Source organism: Delphinapterus leucas, chromosome 15 (genome assembly GCF_059928025.1).
Source record: "Delphinapterus leucas isolate spDelLeu-1000000601 "Yukka" chromosome 15, BTC_Dleu_Yukka2, whole genome shotgun sequence".
In the NCBI taxonomy this organism is placed as follows: domain Eukaryota; kingdom Metazoa; phylum Chordata; class Mammalia; order Artiodactyla; family Monodontidae; genus Delphinapterus; species Delphinapterus leucas.
Window position 1 is genome coordinate 15,041,438 of NC_143143.1, and position 22,029 is coordinate 15,063,466.

At 39.7% G+C, this 22,029-nt stretch overlaps 2 protein-coding genes and 2 non-coding genes across 7 annotated transcripts in view; 1 reads left to right on the plus strand and 3 right to left on the minus strand.

Annotated features, from left to right (window-relative positions):
* Positions 1–61: 61 nt before the first annotated feature.
* CCT6A (chaperonin containing TCP1 subunit 6A) lies at positions 62–9,887 on the minus strand. Of its 2 annotated transcripts, XM_022588172.3 has the most exons (14): positions 9,665–9,887; positions 9,153–9,216; positions 7,593–7,727; positions 6,559–6,732; positions 5,691–5,794; positions 4,958–5,068; positions 4,567–4,726; positions 4,399–4,481; positions 3,642–3,738; positions 3,182–3,329; positions 2,630–2,763; positions 1,970–2,072; positions 716–788; positions 62–457 (listed from the first exon to the last, which is right to left on the minus strand). In XM_022588172.3, exons 1-14 carry the CDS (start codon positions 9,799–9,801, stop codon positions 385–387), a joined length of 1,596 nt encoding a protein of 531 aa, XP_022443880.1. In that variant the 5' UTR covers positions 9,802–9,887; the 3' UTR covers positions 62–384. The 2 variants fall into 2 exon arrangements, with proteins under 2 accessions (XP_022443880.1, XP_089751968.1); XM_089895842.1 differs by lacking the exon at positions 716–788.
* Positions 2,994–3,133, minus strand: LOC115803806 (small nucleolar RNA SNORA15). The gene has a single exon (XR_004024597.1). It is a non-coding gene; the product is annotated as a small nucleolar RNA SNORA15 (small nucleolar RNA).
* Positions 6,865–6,998, minus strand: LOC115803809 (small nucleolar RNA SNORA22). Its single transcript, XR_004024600.1, has one exon. It is a non-coding gene; the product is annotated as a small nucleolar RNA SNORA22 (small nucleolar RNA).
* Positions 9,888–10,017: 130 nt separating the features above from the next.
* PSPH (phosphoserine phosphatase) overlaps positions 10,018–22,029 on the plus strand; it is a 57,663-nt gene continuing 45,651 nt past the window's right edge. Inside the window, exons 1-2 of one of the 3 annotated variants that reach the window (XM_089895846.1) lie at positions 10,018–10,670; positions 18,388–18,520. In XM_089895846.1, coding sequence (XP_089751972.1) covers positions 10,618–10,670; positions 18,388–18,520 — 186 coding nt within the window. In that variant the 5' untranslated portion in view covers positions 10,018–10,617. The remainder of the gene's footprint in view (positions 10,671–18,387; positions 18,521–22,029) is intronic. The other 2 variants (XR_016387779.1, XR_002646655.2) reach the window with 2 other exon arrangements.

Genomic DNA, 22,029 nt, shown 5'->3' on the forward strand with positions numbered 1-22,029 from the left:
ATGACGGGGAACTATTGGAGATAAATTAAAATACATTCATTAGAAGATTAAACCATTGAAATGTTTTTCAAGGAATATTTAATACAGTAGATAATATATGCTTATCTAACATGTATGTTTATATCACTGAAGCTAAAGCAAAACATCCTGTTTATTGGTAAGTATGGCCTGTATGTGTACACTACAGTGCAATTTTAAAAATATTGTAATTATAATTTCAGAACTTCAGAATCTGAACAGATGCCAGTGTTCTCTCCTTTTTTTATATGGGAAAAGAAAATCCTTTGAAAATCATTTGAAGCTTGGACAAAAATTCCATAGCTATATTCTTAGGATCACTCTGTAGAGTCTTCATGATTCAGATGATACAACGGAAGCATCAATTCAACCTTTTAGAGAAGACATTCCAGCTCTCATGATCTCATCAACCAGGAGAATGTTGGTGGCAATCACAGTGCTGAAAAGGGGGGAAAAAATCAGACTACTCAGGTTTGAGGTATGAACTCTAATTCAACTCATAATTCAACTCAATCTCCAACTAAATTGCACAAATTATATCCAGTCAGGTTTCCCCTTTCCTTTCCATACACAGAAGGCTCACTTAGTTGCTGCTTTTGACTGATTACCTTTTCTTATGGAAAGAAAATTAAACATACCAATTTTAAAGAGTATGAATATTCCCCAAATGTTATAATTTTGGCTTTCCCAAACTTACCAGGAATGAAGAAGCTGTTTCTTTACACAATAGTTATCCCATACGCCTACTTCTGCTGCTACCATTGGCTCACCTGAAAAGTAACCCAGTATTCTTAAAATCATATAGAGCAGGCCATATGATCAGAATACTGTCTGAAAGAACTAATAAGAGTATTTTGTGCTGCCTCACTCATCAATGGCCACTCATTTCCTCCAGTATTATCTATGAGAACCCAAAGTTCCTCAAATTAGCCCAATGTTGTACTCCAGACCATGACTCCTGTGCACAGCAGCTTTGATGAGCGACTGACCTCTACTTAGAATGCTTCCAGTGATAGGAATGCTCTATTTGGTTACCAAATTTGTGAACATCTCTGTTTTTCTGGAGACGTTCCTATTTATCCATATTAAAGTATAGCACCTGAACTATAATCTGGCAAAACAGGCTAATCATTACCCTCATTCCAGAAATCTTTTAAATTAATTGGGAGACTGGGACTGACATATACACACTACTATATATATATAAAATAGATAGTAACCTACTGTATAGCACAGGGAACTCTACTCAGTACTCTGTAATGACCTATATGGGAATAGAATCTAAGAGTGGATATATGTAAATGTATAACTGATTCACTCTGCCATACAGCAGAAACTAACACAACATTGTAAATCAACTATACTACAATAAGTTAATTTAAAAAAAAAGAAACCTTTTATATTAACTTGAATGTGAATGATGCTGTTCACAATAGGTCTTACACATACTGCACAGATGTATCTCAGTCATCTCTCTTCCACTTTGTACTTGTATAATTTGGATTACACTGGCCTAAGATCAGGGCTTCACTCATTTTATTAGATTTGGTTCCCTCTTCCTGCATTTTTTGCTATCCTCAGCCTTTTTTCACCCATGAGTATGGTCATGAAATGTATCATTTTAATCAAAGTCCCTGATAAAAAACAGTAAAGCAAGCTCAACATGAAACCCTTCAACATTAACCCAAACCACCTACCACAACTCAGCAATATCAACAAATCTGTACTCTTCTAAATTATTCAAATGTCTCCTCAATTCCCTTTATTTCTGTATCTAGTCATTACATTTTTGTATCATACTTTAGAACCCAGAGATCCCGGATAGCACTGGTGTCAAAAAGCAAAAGCAACTCCAAGATTCTTCTCTCTCCCATTTTTTTTTGTCCTTCCTGGTCTTACCTCACCTATAGTATCTAGTTCACCCCCATACAAATAGTCACATCCTCCTTACCTGTGTTCAGGTCTACACCCACAAGTTGACCTGATTCTGAATGCTCTGCTTTAACTTTAACTAGTGTTTCCTGAAGGTCAAAACCAGAGTTCTGAGCAAGAACCTAAAGGAAACAAATTTATTTAAAAGACAGGACCTAATAACAGATAGTCAAGTCTGTAATAAATGAACAGTATTTCCAATTAATAGTTAAAAAAACAAAACAAAACAAAAAAACCAAACCCTTAGTAAGTGAAAACAGACCGGTATTTATGTTCACTTTAGAGAATGACTAGATATACATTACCAACCAACTCACTAATCCACCCCAAGCCCGGCAATACACTGGTCATAAACTGTACCCTCAAGTAAGCATACAATAGAAAAATCACAGTATTAACCTTAGTTTAAAACAAAAACAAAAAGCAAGTTTGTACCCCCACACTGCAAACCCTCTTAAAACAGCTATCTCTTGCCATCTGAAACATCAGATATTCAAGCCTCCCCTCCAGAGGAACCAATACGTTCAGATAATAAGAAATACCTGTTCTAGTGTTAGGGTGAAAACTGATGAACCCTTTTTATTCAAAATCCACATTATGAAAAAACCCACATTAGCAAAAAGTTTTCATCAGATGAATCATTTTGGTGTAGTTTAGAAAACAGTTAAAGCATTCACACCTTGGGAATAATGAGCAATGCATCGGCAAATGCTTGAACTCCAAGTTGGGCCCTGCCCTTTACACTGGGCTTGTATTTAATCAGGGCTTCTGCCATTGCCACTTCCACTGCACCAGCACCTGGAACTACACAGCCTGTTGGGTGGGAGGAAGAGAGAAATGCTAAGCTACAAAGAAAATAAAACTGTAGAGGCAATTATAAGAAAATATATAAAACACACAGGAAATCCATTAATTTGAGAATTCAGTATAACCACAGCAATTTTAATATCACATTTGAAAGCAATACAGGCAACATTATCAAACAGCAGAATGATTTAACTAGCACATGGAAAATCCTGAAAGCTCTTAGTATTAGTTCATTTATTTGTACCTCCTTTTAACAACAGCATGCCATGAAAAAACTTAGCATACCATCATAGCTATTTTAAAGGTAAAACTTTACTTTTGCATGGTGTCTGGCTGTGTAAACTACTGATAAAAAGAACACAGTATTCAGCCATGCCTTTCAGACTAGCAAAAGAATATAATTTAAATACAGTGACGATCTTACCATCATCAATAGCATTTTTAACAGCCCTCAAGCCATCTCTTATTGCATCTTTGATTTGAGTAAGTGTGTGCTTATTTGGTCCTTTGATCAATAATGTGACCGATCGAGGATTGTTACAGTTCTCAATAAAGGTGAACTTCTCTTCTCCCTGTGTGAAGAGACAGTATTTTCAAAAACCAGGATACGGTTGTGCAAAGAATGACCAGATGAGAGGGCCTTATGAAGGAATAAGTAGCATATTAATAGGGCACAGCACTGATCACATTAAAGCAAATAACTTCTTTTAAAAAGTCACATAAAAGAAATGTGATTTTCCCATCAGTGGCTTATTACTACATATAAATCATCAAAATGTATATTAACAAAGCAAAAATACCATCCGAAGTTTGAATGAATTTTTAACTACTGAAGAATTCATGAGCCAAAAAGTAGTATTATTTTGGAAAGAAAATACACTTACCAATGTATATTCATAGACAAGTCCTGCATGTCCCAAACAATCAGGATTTAGGTCTTCAAGAGAATTTAGGGCTACCCCACCACAAGCAAGAGTCAGCCTGAAATATTCAAGTGTTTTAAGGGAGATGCAGAAGGGATTTTATTAGTCATGTTTAGAGATTAATATTTTTAGAAAGCAATCTTTATCAGAATTACATGCGAAAATCATATTCTAAAATATATTTTAGCTTAAGCCTTTCCATTCACCACCAACTAGCTGAAAACTGGTCTTTTCTCCTAACTCTCCATTTAAGCCACTCTTAAGTCAGCAAATACTCCTCTGATATGAAATCTAAAGGTGCACAGAGCTCTTCATCATGGTGAGCTCTTTGGAAGAAAGTATTCCTCTGAAACCTTTGATGCTGTCTCTTGACATGGAAAAATATGTACGGTATAGGTCATCATTTAAAAATAAAACAAGTATATCAACAATCATAGCAGCACTATTCACAACAGCCAAGGCAGAAACCCAAATAAATGTCCACTGACAGATAAAGGAATAAACGAAACTAAATGTGGTATACCCACACAATGGAATATTATCCTTAAAAAGAAATGTGATCCTGGAAAACACAGGTAATATGATAAATTTTATATTATGTGTATTTTATTGCAATAAAAAATAAGAAAATCACAAAAATAAGAGGAAAAAAAGGAATAATTTAAGTTAACTTGCAAAGTAAGTGAAATTCACATCACAGATAATCTGCTATCCGTACCTTTCCATATTTCTCCTTTTAGCTCTGCGCAGAGCTACTATGCCTTCTTTTGCAAGAGCATCTAAGGAAAAGGGGTCAATTCCCTATAACAACAACAAAAAATAAGTTTCAATATTTTACCTTTAAAATAAAAAGATACACACTAGTTTATAAAACAAAATTTCTCACCTTTTGATTAATAACAACAAATCCTTTATCTGAATCACCACAGACTTTCTTTTTCAGGTCTATTATTTTTTTAACTCTGTCTTCAATGAATTTTCTTTCAGCTTTCACTAGTTTCTCTCTCTCCTCTGCACTCTTGTAAAAAAAGCCAGAATTCACTTCCCTAAAAAAAGGAAGTTACAGAAAGGGGAGGAAATATTTAGCAAATAGTCACCGAGCTCCAATTCTACCCCTGGTACGTTTTCAGAGACTATTTCCTGTAATTTTCCGAAACCCCATTGAGGCATTATTGTCCGTACAGCCGGGAAACTGATTCTCACAAAAAAGTGACTTACCCCAAATATCAAGCTCTTCCACCTCTCTTCCATTTTTAAGGAGATATATATAAACTCACGTTTTTTCATATTCTAATGACACGTTGCATGTGAGGATGTACACATCTTCTACTCTCTTTTTCATATCAGGATGCCGTGCCCCATGGTCCAAAACAAGACCTCTGATCAAGCTGTTACAACACGTAAAAATTATATTCTTATTGATTTCCAGATGGGGTGTAACATATGCTAACAAAACTAAAACAATGACTTGAGACTGTATTGATAATTTTCACACAATCAGCTTTATTTCTTGAGCTATTTGAACAGGACTTTTGGGTAATACCTAGCAAGGTTCAATTGTGAGAAAGCAGAATTCCAGAACATGACAAAAACAAGCCATTCAAATGAAAGTAACAACCCCGTCTTGTGCAGAAGATTCTGCAGAGGAATAGTCACAAGTTTGGTAGGCTATTAAACTGTGATCACCTCATTTAAAAAACGCTTCCAAACTAGGTCTTTTAAATAATTTTCTTTAAAATTCCCTGAAGTCTCCCATATGCTTTGTTCAATAAATGCCAAATGACTGATGTAGTTGACTTTCCAGAATCATTCTATGTAAAAATACATACCATTAACTTCATTTCAAGAGGAAACAGATACTACTGAGTAAATGAAATACTCATCTAGGCAATATACGTTAATTCAAAGACAAAAAAAAAAAAAAAAAAAAAAAACAGGCAAAATATATGTATTGTATAAACTCCTTCGAGTTTGTAAACACTCTTTATTTCATAGCATTCTACCACCTACCTTGTATCAGTTTCAGATTTATGTTTCATCTCCATGATCTCAACCATGAAGAGGTCAATAGGTTCATCTTGTTTTTTAATGGCTAAAATGGAGTCCACTACAGCCTGCAACAGAGTATAACCATTCAATGAATTTGACTAGCAGAAGTTGAGACACTTATGTTGTTTAATCTTCAGAAAAGTTTAAAGCAGACAGCTTCTTGTCTTTAAAAATCTCTGTGCTGATCTAAGTCTTTTTTTTTTTTTTTTTTTTGCGGTACGCGGGCCTCTCACTGTTGTGGCCTCTCCCGTTGCGGAGCACAGGCTCCGGACCGCAGGCTCAGCGGCCATGGCTCACGGGCCTAGCCGCTCCGCGGCATGTGGGATCTTCCCGGACCGGGGCACGAACCCATGTCCCCTGCATCGGCAGGCGGACTCTCAACCACTGCGCCACCAGGGAAGCCCCCCAAGTCTTTTTTTACACGCTAATAGAATGCATTATTTGTAAAGGGCTGAAGTCATCTACATTTCTGAAACCTCAATGTGTAATTACCTAAAGAATCACTAACATCTCTACTACTAGTGGCTTTTTAATAAGGAAATCTCCATTTTAGAAACCTCTTTTACTGAAAGCTCTGATTATACCTTCATAACCTGGCCAGGTATGCTATTACGATTTTCTCACTTTACTTATTTTTTCTATTTTTAGGGCCACAGATCAGGTTATCACTGCCACAAAAATGAACCTACTTACTCCACACAGGATGGTACTGTGAAGACTTCAGATGGCACTCTATAACTGGAATTAGTAAGAATACTGATGTTTCCAGTTGCCAGGGGTTTTCAGTATAGGTGTAATGTACCAGACACATAACAAATTTAACACATACCTCTGTTAAGACATCAGCAAGTTCAGCATGAACTTTAGTACGTAGAGATGTTCTGGCCACATCTATAAGTGTTTCCCTGTCCATCTCTTTGCTTACTTTGACTTGTTCCAAAAACTGAAGTGCCTTTTCCTTTGCAGCTTCAAATCCTTCCGTAATTATTCTGGGATGAAGACCCTATAATAAACACACAATTACAAAACCGCCACTAACAACAGAGACCTTCAGTTAGATGCAACTATAGCTCACGATAAAGCAAATTTATGAAGGGATATTCTGGATCATTCATACCCTTAAACACAATTAATATAATGTGCTGACTTTCTGAATACATTTAAAAGGATAAATAGTCCTTTCAATGCAGAGGAAAAGAACAGACATTGCTCTAGCACAGAGTCAAAGCCAAGGGAACTATAAAGCACACTTGGGTGTTCACTGTGCAAACCACAAGGGATAACGCCCAAAACTCAATACTGTGTCATAACAACTGGCAGTCAATAGGACCATTATATCTTTCCTATAGGTGATATGAAATTAATTCACACCATTTACTAATAAAATAAACAGGGAGACTAAGAGTCTGCTTTCTCTCTCTTCCCAGGAATTCTTCCTAACATCAGATTAGTACTCACTGAGGTTTGCTTTAACCTTGGAACTACTGAGGGCTAAAAAAGTTGTAGTATTCTTATTTAAATTCAAGGTTTTTGTTAGCTTTTTCCTTAAAAATATGCCTAATCCTGAATATTCCATTTCTACATCACAATTATTAATCTGTTATAGGCATATAAAAACTATATATGCAATGCAACTTGATAAAAAACACATTTCAGGCCAAGGAAGATTCTTCAACTCATCCAGGATCATAGTAAATTTGTGTCTGAGTACGATACAGACCCTTGATCCCATATTTAACCCCATGCTCTTTACATTCTATTATATGGCCTCAGTTACCACTAGCACATCAGTTTTTATAAGTAAAAGTAAGATTATTTCCTATACACAATAAAATATCACAGAAACACAAGAATCATGTATACTTCAGAAATGTAGAGATCCGCCTGCTTCAGGAGCTCTCCAATAATTAGGACATTGGAAGTGGTACCATCACCAGTTATGTCATCCTGGGCTGTTGCTACTTTGGCTATTAAGGAGGCTGTTGGGTGTTGAATTTGCTGCAGGTAGAGAAAGAAAAAAATTCGTGGAACAACTTAAAAATGAAAACAGCCCAAATATACCTTAAAATGTGTGAAAGGCTAATCTATCTGCACAAAATGCCCAAGTGTACAGCTACATATTACTCTGATTAAAAACTCACCATTAGCTATCAGTTTATGATGACAGAAACACCTTCCTATATAAATTTGTTTCCTTCTTAGATTATCTCCACTTTACTGATGAGGAAATGTGAGACCCAGTTAAGGTTAACTCAAGGTGATAGAACTAACAAGAACAATAATTTCAAATCCATGTTCCATGCATGCCTCTTTATGACAATTTTAAGATTCTTGTGAGAATAAACCAAGTGCCTTTTAAATGAAAGCCTGGCTGCCCAGTTTACTTGGCACTGAACAAATAATTAAAATGAAAAAGAAAAAGAAAAGAAAAGAAAAGAAAAACTTAGCCTCTTTAGCCAAGATCATCAGTGGATGCTAAGTAACTCTGGAAAGGTTTTGCAAAAACAATATTCATTGTTTGTCACCCACAGATTCTTAATTACAAAGGCTCCAACATGGCTCTTGCACTGCTTTTGTCTTCTTACACTCCTTTAATCCTGTACAGTTGTCCAGTCTTTTATGTCTTTGGGGACACTCACAGTTTTAAGAATCTAAGCAGACTATCATTCAATTAGGGAAAATTTAAGTCACGTAGAGACGGCTTTTCTGACATCAAGTTTAAACTAACTATGGCTCCTACTGTTCTCTGCTAGCACAGGCCACCACTTAAGCCACGAAACAAAAACTACACCTTCTAGGTTAGCTATTCCTTACTGAAGATATTTACAAACACCTGGAATGTTGAAGGCATGATATGCTATCATCAAAACTCTACATTTTACTCTAAACTCAAAACATAGGCAAGTCATTTCCTTTTCTAGGATTTGAACTGTTAGGTTTTGGAAACTTAGGGATGAGTAAAATGACTGCTCTTCTCAGTTAACCTCAGATTCTTAGTCACTGGGACTTTAAAAATGGTAGTTTTATTTCTCCTCCAGTTGGTGGTGGAGAAGTGTGATATAACAAAAGAAATGCTGTTTGAAAAAGTATAACCATCCTGTCGCATTTTGCTTCCCTGATTATGTCAATTGCTCTCAGTTTTTATTAGAATTTTAGTAATTAAAACCCTTTAACGAAGGCTTTAAATGGCAAGGGCAGGGGATTCAAAAGGAAGTTTATTAGACTCCAGGGCTCTCACTGTATCGTACTGTCAACAACAGTACTGATTACATTTTTTCTACTTCTTCCCTTGTCTGGAAAACTACCCGTTGAGAAGGATGAGTATGATTTTCTCCTTCTTTGTAAAATAGTAAAAGTCTTCCTACAAATCAAATGTACTACGGAAAACCAAGACATTTTGGACCTAGTCTAGCAGCCTCTCACCATTTCATGAAGCAGCACATTTCCATCTTTAGTGAGCTTGATGTCTCCAGCACCAGAAACAAGCCTGTTCAATGGGCAGAAATGAATCACAGTGTGACTTTTTCAATGGAGACTAAATTAAGAGGCCCATAAAAATCGGGCTTTACCCAGATCCTCAGGAGCTGGGGCCAAGGGTTGGTTCTCTAATTCCGGTAACAAGAATGGTGCAATGCCCACTCCCTCCCGTCTGGGAAACAGTCCTCAGGGTCTCTTAGGTCCCAAGCGCGCGGGGCAGGGAGGGCCGCGCCGCGCACGCGGGCAGCTTTGTTCTCGGCGGAGGCGGCATCGACTACCAAAGGAAACGGCCAGGGCAAGAAATAGGACCGACCCGGGACAATGCGGGGAAGAAAGGCCGCCGCGGCGAGCGCAGAGGCCCGGAGGCGGCGGGCTCTAGGCCTCAGTCCCCGGCGCAGGCCCGCGACAGCGCGAGGTGCGCGATGCCAGCCCAGCCCTCCCCGCCAGCCCCGCCTTACATCTTCATGGTGCCCTTAGGCCCCAAGTTGGTCCTCAGCACGTCCTGCAGCCCTCGGGCTGCGCTGATGTTGACCGCCAACGCCGCCTGGGCTCGGGCCACCTCAGCCTTGGGATTCAGGCTCTTCACGGCCGCCATAGCTGACCCAGCAGAAGAAAATGAGAGAACCCAGCGTCCGGAAAGCCCAGAGCTGGTTCAGCGTGGCTGGGAGGCGCTATCCGGATCTTCTGGAAAAGTCGGGCGCGCCGGGCCCGCCTCCAGCGTGCCCGCGCGCCGCCGCCATTGGGCCTCGGGTCGGCCGGTGCCACCCATTGGGTCGCGGCCGCACGTAGCCCCGCCCCTCGCGTTGGCCGCGGCGCCATTGAGCTCGGGAGGAGCGTTTCCCCCTGGCAATCAGGGCTTGCAGGGTCCATTCCCCGTGCGCTGCCCAGCGCCCGGTTTTGCTGACCGCGGACCAGAGGGCGTAGGCGGAGCGGGCTTGTTGGCCGCGTGCGTCAGGGCGTGAGGGGAGAGGCGGCTGCTCTTTCCCGGAGGCCTCCGGCCGCAGGGTGTAGGGTGGGCCTCCTCCCTCCCCCACTCGCGCCGTTTGCCCTTTTTATCGCCTTGCTGCTTTCGTCCCGGTCAATAGTTTTCTTGACTGTGTAATGTGTGCTGGACGGTATTCTAGGTGCTGTGGGGGGGTAACAGAGTGGATCTGATAAGGACCCTCGCCCAGTATCGTAGGTGTTTTAGGCGTAGGGAAGACGAAGAGATATAATGCCAGGTGGAAAGTGCTAGAAGCCTTTAGAAAGCTACCTGATTGGTGCGATGGCAATTGAGGAAAAGCAAGAGTCAGTCCACCCTTCGGGCACACGACACTGTGCTGAGACTTCAGGCCCTCAAGGCAATTTTGAAAACTCAAACTTCGTTGAGCAGTGGTGTCCAGCCTTTGAGAGGACTCCTTTATTCTGAAAGATGTCCACAACTGTTTTCTCGTATCCAGTTCTCGCCCCCTGCCTAGATACCAGGTATTCACTGATGTTTTGTATTTTATTTTTATAGGTAATGACTAAAACTGTTCAGAAGGTGCCAAAGGGTATATGGTGAAAGGTCTTCCTACCTCCTCTAGTTCAGCTTCCTCCTGGCATGTACCTTTAGCTACATAAGTTTCCTTTAGATAGTGTGAATTCCCCAGATGCTCTCTGAATTTCTAAATAAATACGTATATAAATAAAAGAAATTTCCCCCACACAAAATGGCAATTTATAATATGCACTATTGGGTGTGTTACACTTAAAGCATCTTGGAGATTGTTACATATCAATACAAATACGTCTTCCTCATTCTTATTAACAGCTGCATGTTATTCTTTGTAAGAATTACCTGATTAGCCAGTCACCTACTGGTTAACATTTAGATTGTTCCCAGTCTTCTCCTAGCGACTGCCGTGGTATATAATGCTTTTAAGTGGCTTTGTGTATTTGAGAATCGCGAAAGCATCTAAGTTTGAGTTACACAGTAGAAGGAGATGCATGATTAGTTCTAGAGATCCTTAATCCTCAAGAAGCAGGTAGCCTAGTTAGGGAGATAAACTTGTAAAAAAATGACAGTAAAGTATAGGATGTTTTATTTAAGGGATGAATGCAGTGCTCTGAGCACAAACGTATTAACTCAGAGTATCAGGGAAGGCTTCTTGGAGGAGGTAAGTTTTGAATGATACATAGATACTTTGCAGGAGAAGAGGGCTTAGGAGAGTGATATCAGACAGAGAGCGACAGTGGAAGGGCCTGGCATGCCCAGCGGAAGGTGGGTGGATAAGATTTGCAAGAGACAAATCTGGTGAAGTAGCTTGTCCTGACTGTTAGGGCCTGGTTTGCTAGTTAAGAAGTCTGGGCCTAAGCCTGCCAGCTGGATTCTTTGGTGAGAATCCACCCAAAGAACTAGTGATGAAGATAACACTGGAGGTGGAATGGAGGATGAACTAAGGGAGAAGACTGAGGATAAGGCAATCAGAAAGAAAGGGGTTGACAAAGTCCATGCAGAAGGTGATGAAACATTTTTAATAACATAAATAAGGGGAAAAATCATGTTTTAAAAAGCATGTATAATATGTTCTCAGTTTTTTAACCATTCCCCATGCATCTATACAAAAAAGGACAGAGGATATGCATCAAAATATTAACGTTGGGGACTTCCCTGGTGGTCCAGTGGCTAAGGCTCCGCACTCCCAGTTCAGGGGGCCGAGTTCCATCCCTGGTCAGGGAACTAGATCCAATGTGCTGCAGCTAAAAGATCCTGTGTGTTCAACTAAGACCCGGTGCAGCCAAATAAAAATTTAAAAAGATATTAACATTGACTATATTAAAAAAATTTATAATGTTTTCATTTTTGCAGCCCCCCCAATTTATGTATCTATAAAAGCGGGATGCAGAATTATATACATGAATATATGAAATATACAAAGTATATCCAGTGTCTTATTTTTATGAAATCATGTATATGCACATATGATTTCATAAAAATATTAAATATTTAGGGGACTTCCCTTGTGGTCCAGTGGTGAAGACTGCGCTTCCATTGCAGGGGGCATGGGTTCGATCCCTGATCGGGGAACTAAGATCCCATGTGGCACTGCCAAAAAAATACATATATATATTAAATATTTATATATATAAAGGACAGGAAAGATATCCTCAAAATGTTGAACATTTTGTTTCTACCTTTGCCAATTTTATAGGTGAAAAATAGTATCTGAAAGTTTTGGGGGTTTTTTTGGCTGCACCGTGCAGCTTGCAGGATCTTAGTTCCCCCACCAGTGAAAGCGTGGATTCCGAACAACTGGTCCACCAGGGAACTCCCTTATAGTTTTGTTTGTTGAGGGTGAGGCTGAGCATACATCTTATATGTAAGAATCATTTGTAGGTTTTTTTCTGTGAACTGTCTATTTACATCTTCTGTTTTCCTATTTGGTTTCTTATGGATTTGCAGGAGCTCTCTGTGTTTTCTGTGTTGCAATTAATTTGTCCCAGTGTTATTTATATTTCGTATTTATGCCTTTTTTTCCAATTAAACGTTAAAATTTTTTTCAGGTAGTCAGTTGTATTTTTTTCAGGTAGTCAGTTGTATCTTTTTTCTTTTATGTGTGTTTGAATTTTGTGCTATGCTGTGTAAAACAAGCTTTACACCCAAAAAATATTTTTAAATTTCTCCTATGTTTTCTTTTGTATTTTTAAGGTTTTGTGTTTCATTTTAATCTTTGATTCATTTGGAAATTATTTTATTTTGGTAAGGAATGAGATAATCTGTGATATAATAAAAATATATATTTGGTCTTTGTCTGTGGTTCCTGGAACAGAACTAAACCATTTGTTTTCTGAGAGATAGGAGTGTCTTTTGTTATCCATTACAGTCCCCTTTAGAATATACCTGAGTCTGTGCTATTGAGGTGAGTCAAGGTAGGGACTCTAGATAGCCTCAGGGTGGGGGCTGGTCACTAGGAAGACCAAACGTGATTAGAGGATGGGAAGTCTCAGCCCTGTGCCTCCAACCTCTGGAGAGTGGAGGGGGGCTGGAGATGGGTTATAAAAATGCTTGAACAATCAGTGTGAGTGAACCCATTGATGTCCTGGCAGGGTGGTACACCCAGAGGGCATGCTAGCTCTGCGTCACTCCCCCAGTACCTTGTCCTGTGCACCTCTTCCATCTGGGTGTGCCTGAGTTGTATCCTTTCTAATAAGCTACTAAACCTAAGTCAAGTGATTTCCTGAGTTGTGGGTCAGTCTCAAAAATTTTCAGTTTCCCCTAAGGAGGGGATTTTGTGGGAACCCCCGAATCTGTAGCCAAGTTGGACAGAAGTGTGGGTAGCTTAGGGACCTGGGACTTGCAACTAGTGTCTGAGTGGAGGCAGTCCTGCGGGTCTGAACCCTTAACTATGGGGGTTGCCCTAACTCCAGATAGTGTCAGGATTGAGTTGCTGGACGCCCAGTTGGTGGTGGAGAATCAGATAGTTGGTTTCTGAGAATTGGTGCTTGGGAAAAACACAGAATCCAGTTTAATTTTTCTTCCAGAATAATTAATGTTTTCCACCATTAATGTGTAATATAATTATTAGCATATGCTACATTCCCAGATGTATCTGGATCTACTTTGGACTATATTCAGTTCCATACTGTTGTAAGTTTCAACACCATATTGTTTTATTTACTATAGTTTTACAGTATGTTTCAAAATTTGGTAGGGCCAGATCCTCTTCATCAATCTTTTTTCAGAAAATTTCTGGCTATTTTACATGTTTGTTTTTCTTTTTAAATAAATAATAGAATTAATCTAGTTTTTAAAAATCTTTTTTTTATTACTTTTTAAGTAAAATACATGTTTTAACAGGTGGAATATTCAAATTTATGCAATGGAAGTGGAGATAGCAAAAGGCCAGGGGCTAGAGGCATTTCTGATATAAAATTGACTGAATTTTGAAACATGTGCTACATAGTTACCATTTCTAGCCTAGGAGCCTGAAGAGGTCAAGGAAATTCCAGAAAAGGGGCAGGTTTTGTATGGGGAGGTGGGGTAACAATATTGATTTTAGGTAATGTTTCTTCTGTTGTTGGCCATTCATTCTCTGAGTGTCTACTGTGTTGCCGAGTACTGTGCTTAGAGTAAATATACACATGAAAAGAGAAGGCCCCTTCAAAGAATTCCCAGTGTAGAGAGACAAACACACAATAACATACATAATATATACAATATACTAAAGACCTGTTATGGTATGTATAATCTCAGTGCATGCTATTTAGAGAAGACTTCTTAAAGCGAATTTTTTTCTTAACTATTGAAAAAATATATTTGATTTTCTTATTACAAAAATAATACATAATCATTATAGAAAAAGTAGAAGCAAATAAATTTAAAATAAATTCATAATCTCATTGCTCAGAGGTGACCATTTGTGATGGTTAATTTTATGTGTCAATGTGGCTGGGCCATGGTGCCCAGATATTAGGTCAAACATTACTCTGGACATTTCTGTGAAGGTGTTTTTTTTTTGGATAAGATTAACATTTAAATTGGTGGATTTAAAATTTAAACATTAAATTTACTCTATTGTAAAGCAGAGTATCCTACAATAACGGGTGGGCCTCCTCCAATCAGCCGAAGGCCTTAATAGAGCAAAGACATATCTCCCCCTAGCAAGAATAAATTCTGCTAGCAGACAGCCTTTGGGCTACCAACCCTCTATGATCGTGTGAGCCAATTCCTTAAAGTAAATCAATCTCTCTCTCATTTTAACGTGGATGATGCCCTACATGTCTTCACTTTAACAGTAGATACGCTGTGAGGCTGTATATCTATATATCTAGATTGATATGTATAGATAGATATCTAGATGCACATTCTGTTGGTTCTGTTTCTCAGGAGAATCTTGACTAATACAGATTATGGTGCTGATAAGGCTTCTAAAGGAGCAGAATCTTAAGGATGAATTTTCTGAATTGGTTCTGGGGCTTTTGGAATTGGCTCTCTAATATTAGATTTAAAGACTAATGATTCTGTTTCTAATAATAAAGAGAGTAGTAGTAGTGGTATAGTTCATGGCATGTTATGAAAATAGAAATATGCAAAATATCCCAATTGGATGCTCCTAATCAAACATAAGAGGCAAGGACCTGGGTAACCATATATATGATACCTTCGAACATTTTTGTCAAACTAATGCATATAATGAGGTTGGCTGGTTGCTTCTAATGTCACTGGACAAAGTGGGGGAAGAAAAGGATGAGATCAGGGATTCAAATTCCCAGCTTAAGCAATATATAAATCACCTGAAATCTTCTATGTCTATCCTGAAAGAGACTTTTAGCTCCTATAGCCACACGGCTGAGATTGCTGAAATCTTATCATGTGAGTGGCTGAATTACAATGCAAATTGAAAAGTGAGGGCATTATGAGGAAGGAATGGGATCTGAAATTTGGAGTGGGACGTGTGAGAATACCCTGATGAAGCTGGGGACATTGAGCGCCTACATTCTGTTGAATCTTCTTTGCCAGTAGAAGCAGCCTCTCTAACCCTGTCTGTGGAGATTTACGCTACGTTGCTCTATGAAACTGTAATGGCCTCCGCTGAGGCAGTTGCCTTGCAAAATACTGGTGATTCTCTTCAGGACTCACCCCTTTTTGCTTCTGAAGCTGTAACTAGACTAAAGTCTCAGTAGGCCCTGGAGGCACAAGTAAGTTGCATGAAGAAGTGGCCTAAATATCCATGATCCCAACTCATGCTATCTTACCTTCTCTCTCTCAGCCTGCACCTATGGCCTCATAGGAAGTTCCCTGTGATCAGTTGACAGAGGATGAGAAAACTTGGGCCTGGTTTACTGATGGTTCTTCAGGACATGCAGGCTCCACCTAAAAGTGGACAGCTGTAGTACTATAGATCCTTTCTGGGACATTCCTGAAGGATAATGGTAAAAGGAAATCCTCCCAGTGGGCAGAACTTCAAGCAATGCAACTGGTTTTTCATTTTGCTTAGAAAGAGAAAAGGCCTGATGAGTGATTATATGCCAGTTCATGGGCTATGGACAGTGCTTTGGCTGGATGGTCATGGACTTGGAAGAAACATGATTAGAAAATTGGTGACAAGGAAGTCTTGGAAAGAGATACATGGATTGACCTCTCTGAATGGGTGAACAACGTGAAGATATTTGTGTCCCATGTGAATTCTCACCAAAGGGTGACCTCAGCAGAGGAAGATTTTCGTAAGTGGCTAGAATAATTCATTCTGTGGATACCAGTTGGCCTCCTTCCCTAGCCATCCCTGTCATTGCCCAGTGAAGTTATGAAAAAAGTGGCCCTGGGGGCAGGGATGGAGGTTATGCGTGGGATCAGCAACATGGGCTTCCATTCACCAAGGCTAACTTGACTACCCCCACCGCTGAGTGCTCAATGTGAGCACTGAGATTGAGTGATACGACACTCAGTCCCTGATATGACACCATTCTCTGGGGTGATCAGCCAGCTACGTGGTGGTAGGTTGATTACACTGCACCATACGTCTGTCATGGAAGGGGCAACGTTTTGTTATTGGAATAGACACTCTGGATATGGATTTGCTTTCCCTGCATACAATGCTTCTGCCAAAACTACCATCCGTGGACTTAGAGAATGCCTTATCCACCATCATGGTATTCCACACAGCATTGCTTCTGTTCAAAGAACTCATTTGATAGCAAAGGAAGTGCAGCAATGGGCCCATGCTCATGGAATTCACTGATGTTACCATGTTCCCCACCCTCCTGAAGCAGCTTGATAGAATGGCAGAATGGCTTTTCGAAGACTCAGTTATTGGGCTAGCTAGGTGGCAGTCCCTTGCAGGGCTGGGAAAGAGTTCTCCAGGAGGCTTATATGCTCTGAATCAATGTCCAATATACAGTGCTGTTGCTCCCACAGCCAGGATTCATAGGTATCTAGGAGTAGAAATGAGAGTGGCACCCCTAGTGATCCACTAGTAAAATTTTCGCTACCTGTCCTCATGACCTTATGTTCTACTAGCCTACAGGTCTTTGTTCCAAAGGGAGAAATGCTTCTACTAGGAGACACAATAATAATTCCATGGAACTGGAAATTAATACTGCCACTCAGCCACTTTGAGCTCCTCATGCCTCTGGGTCAACAGGGAAAGAAGAGTTTTACTGGGCTGACTGGGGTGATTGATCCTGACTACCAAAGGGAAATTGAGGAATTCCCTGGCACCCAGTGGTTAAGACTCAGCGTTTTCACTGCAGGGCCCCATGTTCCATCCCTGGTTAGGGAACTGGGATGCTGCAAGCTGCACGGTGCAGACAAAAACAGCAACAACAACAACAAAAAAAACAAAGGGAAATTGGACTACTCCTCCACAACACAGATATGTCTGGGATACAAGAGATCCCACAGGGTGTCTCTTAGTATTACCATGCCTGTGATTAAAGTCAGTGGAAAACTATAACGACTCAATTTAGGCAGGATTACTAATGGCCCAGGACCCTTCAGGCATGAAGATTTGGGCCACTCCAACTAATAAAGAACTGTGACTTGCTGAAGTGCTTGCTGAGGGCAACAGGAACACCGTATGGGAGTAGGAGAAGGTAGTTCTAAATACCATCAGCAACCACACGACCAGTTACAGAAACGAGGACTGTATTTGTCGAGTATTTTTTCCTTATGTTATTATTAATACATGTGCGTGTGTCTTGAGCAAATATCTTTGTTTTCTTCTCTCATTCCTTTATCATGTAACATAATCATGTAACATTATTGACTTTATGTCATAGTATTTATTGTTAACTTTATAGCATAGTTTTTAAGTTATGGGATATCAGGAGGAAGAATAAACATCACCCAAGGACATTGCATCCTCTTCTGGGGAAAGGGTTAGGGTGTTTTCAGTTGTCTATGCAGGAGAGTTGTATCATGTTAGGCAAAATTATGACCTCGTTACTGTCTTTATTCGATTATTAAATTTGAGGAGATGCATACGAGTGCCAACTAGACAAGGGGTGGACTTGTGATGGTTATGTGTTAACCTGACTGGGCCACAGTACACAGATATATGGACAAACATTATTCTGGATGTTTCTGTGAAGGTGTGTTTTGGATACGATTAACACTTAACTCAGTGGACTTTGAGTAAAGCAGATTATGCTATATAACATGTGTGGGCCTCATTCAATCAGTTAAAGACCTTAATAGAACAAAAACCTTACCTCCCCCTAGCAAGACAGAGTTCTGCCAGCTGACTGCCTTTGGACTTGAACTGCAGCTCTTCCCTGGGTCTCCAGTCTGCTGCCCTATCCTGCAGATTTTGAACTCACCAAGCTTCCACGGTCACGTGAGCCAATCCCTTAAAGTACCTCTCTCTCTCTCTTTCTCTGTCTCTCTGTGGTGTGTGTGTGTGTGTGTGTGTGTGTGTATAGTACAGGTATACCTCGTTTTATTGCACTTCATTTTATTGCATTTCACAAATATTCCGCTTTTTACAAATTGAAGGTTTGTGACAACCCTGCATTGAGGAAGGTCTACTGGTACCATTTTTCTAACACCATTTGCTTATTTCATGTCTCTGTGTCACATTTTACTAATTCTTGCAATATTTCAAATTTTTTCATTATTATTATCTTTGTTATGGTGACCTGTGATCAGTGATCTTTGATGTTACTGTTGTAATTATTTGGGGGCACCATGAAACCTGCCCACATGAGATGGTGAGCTTAATAAATGTGGGCATTTTGACTGCTCCATCTACCAGCCATTTCCCCATCTCTCTCCCTCTCCTTGGGCCTCCTTATTTTCTGAGACACACAAATTTTTTTTTTTATATTTCATATTTTATTTTTTTTGAATTTTATTTTTTATACAGCAGGTTCTTATTAGTTATCCATTTTATACATATTAGTGTATACATGTCATTCCCAATCTCCCAATTCATAACGCCCCCCCACACTTTCCCCCCTTGGTGTCTGAGACACAAAAATTTTGAAACAGGGCCAATTAATAATTCTACAGTGGCCTCTGAGTGTTCAAGTGAAAGAAAGGGTCGCATGTCTCTCATGTTAAAAGCTAGAAATAATTAAGCTTTGTGAGGAAGGCATGTCGAAGTTTGAGACAGGCTGAAAGCTAGGCCTCCTGTGCCAGTTAGCCAAGTTGTGAATGCAAAGGAAAAGTTTTTGAAGGAAATTACAAGAGCTACTCCAGTGAACACACAAATAAAAAAGCAAAACGGCCTTATTGATGATATGGAGAAAGTTTTAGTGGCCTGGTTAGAAGATTAAACCAGCCACAACGTTCCCTTAAATCAAAGCCTAATCCACAGGAAGGCCCTAACTCCCTTCAATTCTATGAAGGCTGAGAGAGGTAAGGAAACTGCAGAGTAAAAGTTTGAAGCTAGCTGAGGTTGGTTCACGAGGTCTAAGGAAAGAAGCCATCTCCATAATGTAAAAGTGCAAGGTGAAGCCCCAAGTGCTGATGCAGAAGCTGCAGCAAGTTATCCAGAAGATCTAGCGAAGATAATTAATGAAGGTGGCTACACTAAGCAACAGATTTTCAGTGTAGATTAAACAGCCTTATATTGGAAGAAGATGCTGTCTAGGACTCTTATACCTAGAGAGGAGAAGTCAGTGCCTGGCTTCAAAGCTTCAAAGGACAGGCAGACTCTCTTGTTAGGGGCTAATGCAGCTGGTGACTTTAATTTGAAACTAGTGCTCATTTACCATTCTGAAAATCCTAGGGCCCTTAAGAATTATGTGAAATCTATTCTGCCTACGGTTTATAAATGGAACAGCAAAGCCTGGATGATAGAACATCTGTTTATAATATAGTTTATTGAGTAATTAAAGCCCACTGAGACCTACTGCTCAGAAAAAGATTCCTTTCCAAATATTACTACTCACTGACAATATACCTGGTCACCCAAGAGCTCTGATGGAATGTACAATGAGATTAAAGTTTTCATGCCTGCTAACACAACATCCATTCTGCAGTCCATGTATCAAGGAGAAATTTTGACTTTCAAGTCTTATGACTTAAGAAATACATTTCATAAGGCTATAGCCGCCATAGACAGTGATTCCTCTGATGGATTTGGGCAAAGTCAATTGAAAATCTTCTGGGGACTTCCCTGGTGGTGCAGTGGTTAAGAATCCACCTGCCATTGCAGGGGACATGGGTTCAAGCCCTGGTGCAAGAAGATCCCACATGCTGCGGAGCAGCTAAGCCTGTGCGCCACAAGTGCTGAGCCTGTGCTCTAAAGCCTGTGAGCCACATCTACTGAGCCCACGTGCCAAAACTACTGAAGCCCGTGCGCCTAGAGCCCGTGCTCTGCAACAGGAGAAGCCACCGCAATAAGAAGCCCGCGCACCGCAACTAAGAGTAGCCCCCTCTTGCCACGACTAGAGAAAGCCCATGCACAGCAGCAAAGACCCAACACAACCAAAAATAAATATATATATATATATTTTTTTTTTAAAAAGAAGAAAACCTTCTGGAAAGGATTCACCATTCTAGATGCTATTAAGAACGTTAAGAAAATATTTGTACTTTATGGGAAGAGGTCAAAACATCAGCACTAATAGGAGTTTGGAAGAAGTTGATTTCAACCCTCGTGGATGACTTTGATGGGTTCAAGACTTCAGTGGAGGAAGTAACTGCAGACGTGGTGGAAACAAGAGAGCTAGAATTAGAAGTGGGAGTCTGAAGATGTGACTGCATTGCTGTAACCTCCAGATACAACTTTAATGAATGAGGAGTTGCTTCTTATGGTTGAGGAAAGAAGATGGTTTCTTTTTTCTTCTTTACTTTTAAAAAAATATTTATTTATTTATTTTGGCTGCACTGGGTCATGTGGGCTATTTTTTTAGTTACGGCATGTGGGCACTTAGTTGTGGCATGTGGGCTCTTAGTTGTGGCATGCGGGATCTAGTTCCCTGACCAGGGATCAAACTTGGGCCCCCTGCATTGAGAGCAAGGGGTCTTAACCACTGGACCACCAGGGAACTCCCAAGAAAGTGGTTTCTTGAAATGGAACCTATGCATGGTGAAGATGCTGTGAAGATTGTTAAAATAACAAAGGATTTAGAATATTACATAAACTCAGTTGATAAAGCAGCAGCAGGATTTAAGAGGACTGTTTCCAGTTTTGAAAGAAGTTCTACTGTGGGTAACATGCTATAAAACAGCATTGCACGCTACAGAGAAATCGTTCACGATGGGAATACTCAATTGATGCAGCAAACTTCATCACTGCCTTATTTTTAAAAAATTGTGACAGCCACCCCAGCCTTCAGCAACCTGATCAGTCATCAGATATCAGCAATACGCTCCTCTAGCAAAAAGATTACAACTCACTGAAGACTCAAATGATAGCAGTTTTTAGCAGTATTTTTAGATTAAGGTGTGTATTTTTTTTTTAACAAATAATGCTATCACACACTTAGTAGACTACATTACAGTGTAAACATAACTTTTATATGCACTGGGAAGCCAAAAAATTTGTGTGACTTGCTTTGTTGTGATAGTCACTTTATTGGAGTGGTCTGCAGTATCTCCAAGGTATGCCTGTACGTACACACACACACACACACACACACACACACATCCCTATATATGTAAAGATATATATATATATATATATATATACATAACAAAAATCATACAGTATTTGTCTTTTTGTGACTGAATTATTCCACTTAGCAGACGTCCTCAAGTTTCATTCGTGTTATAGCATATTGCAGAATTTCCTTCCTTTTTAATGCTGGACAACATTCCATTGATGGTATATACCACATTATGCTTATCCATGCATCCATTGATGAATACTTGGGCTGTTTCCATGTTTTAGCTATTGTGAATAATGCTGCCATG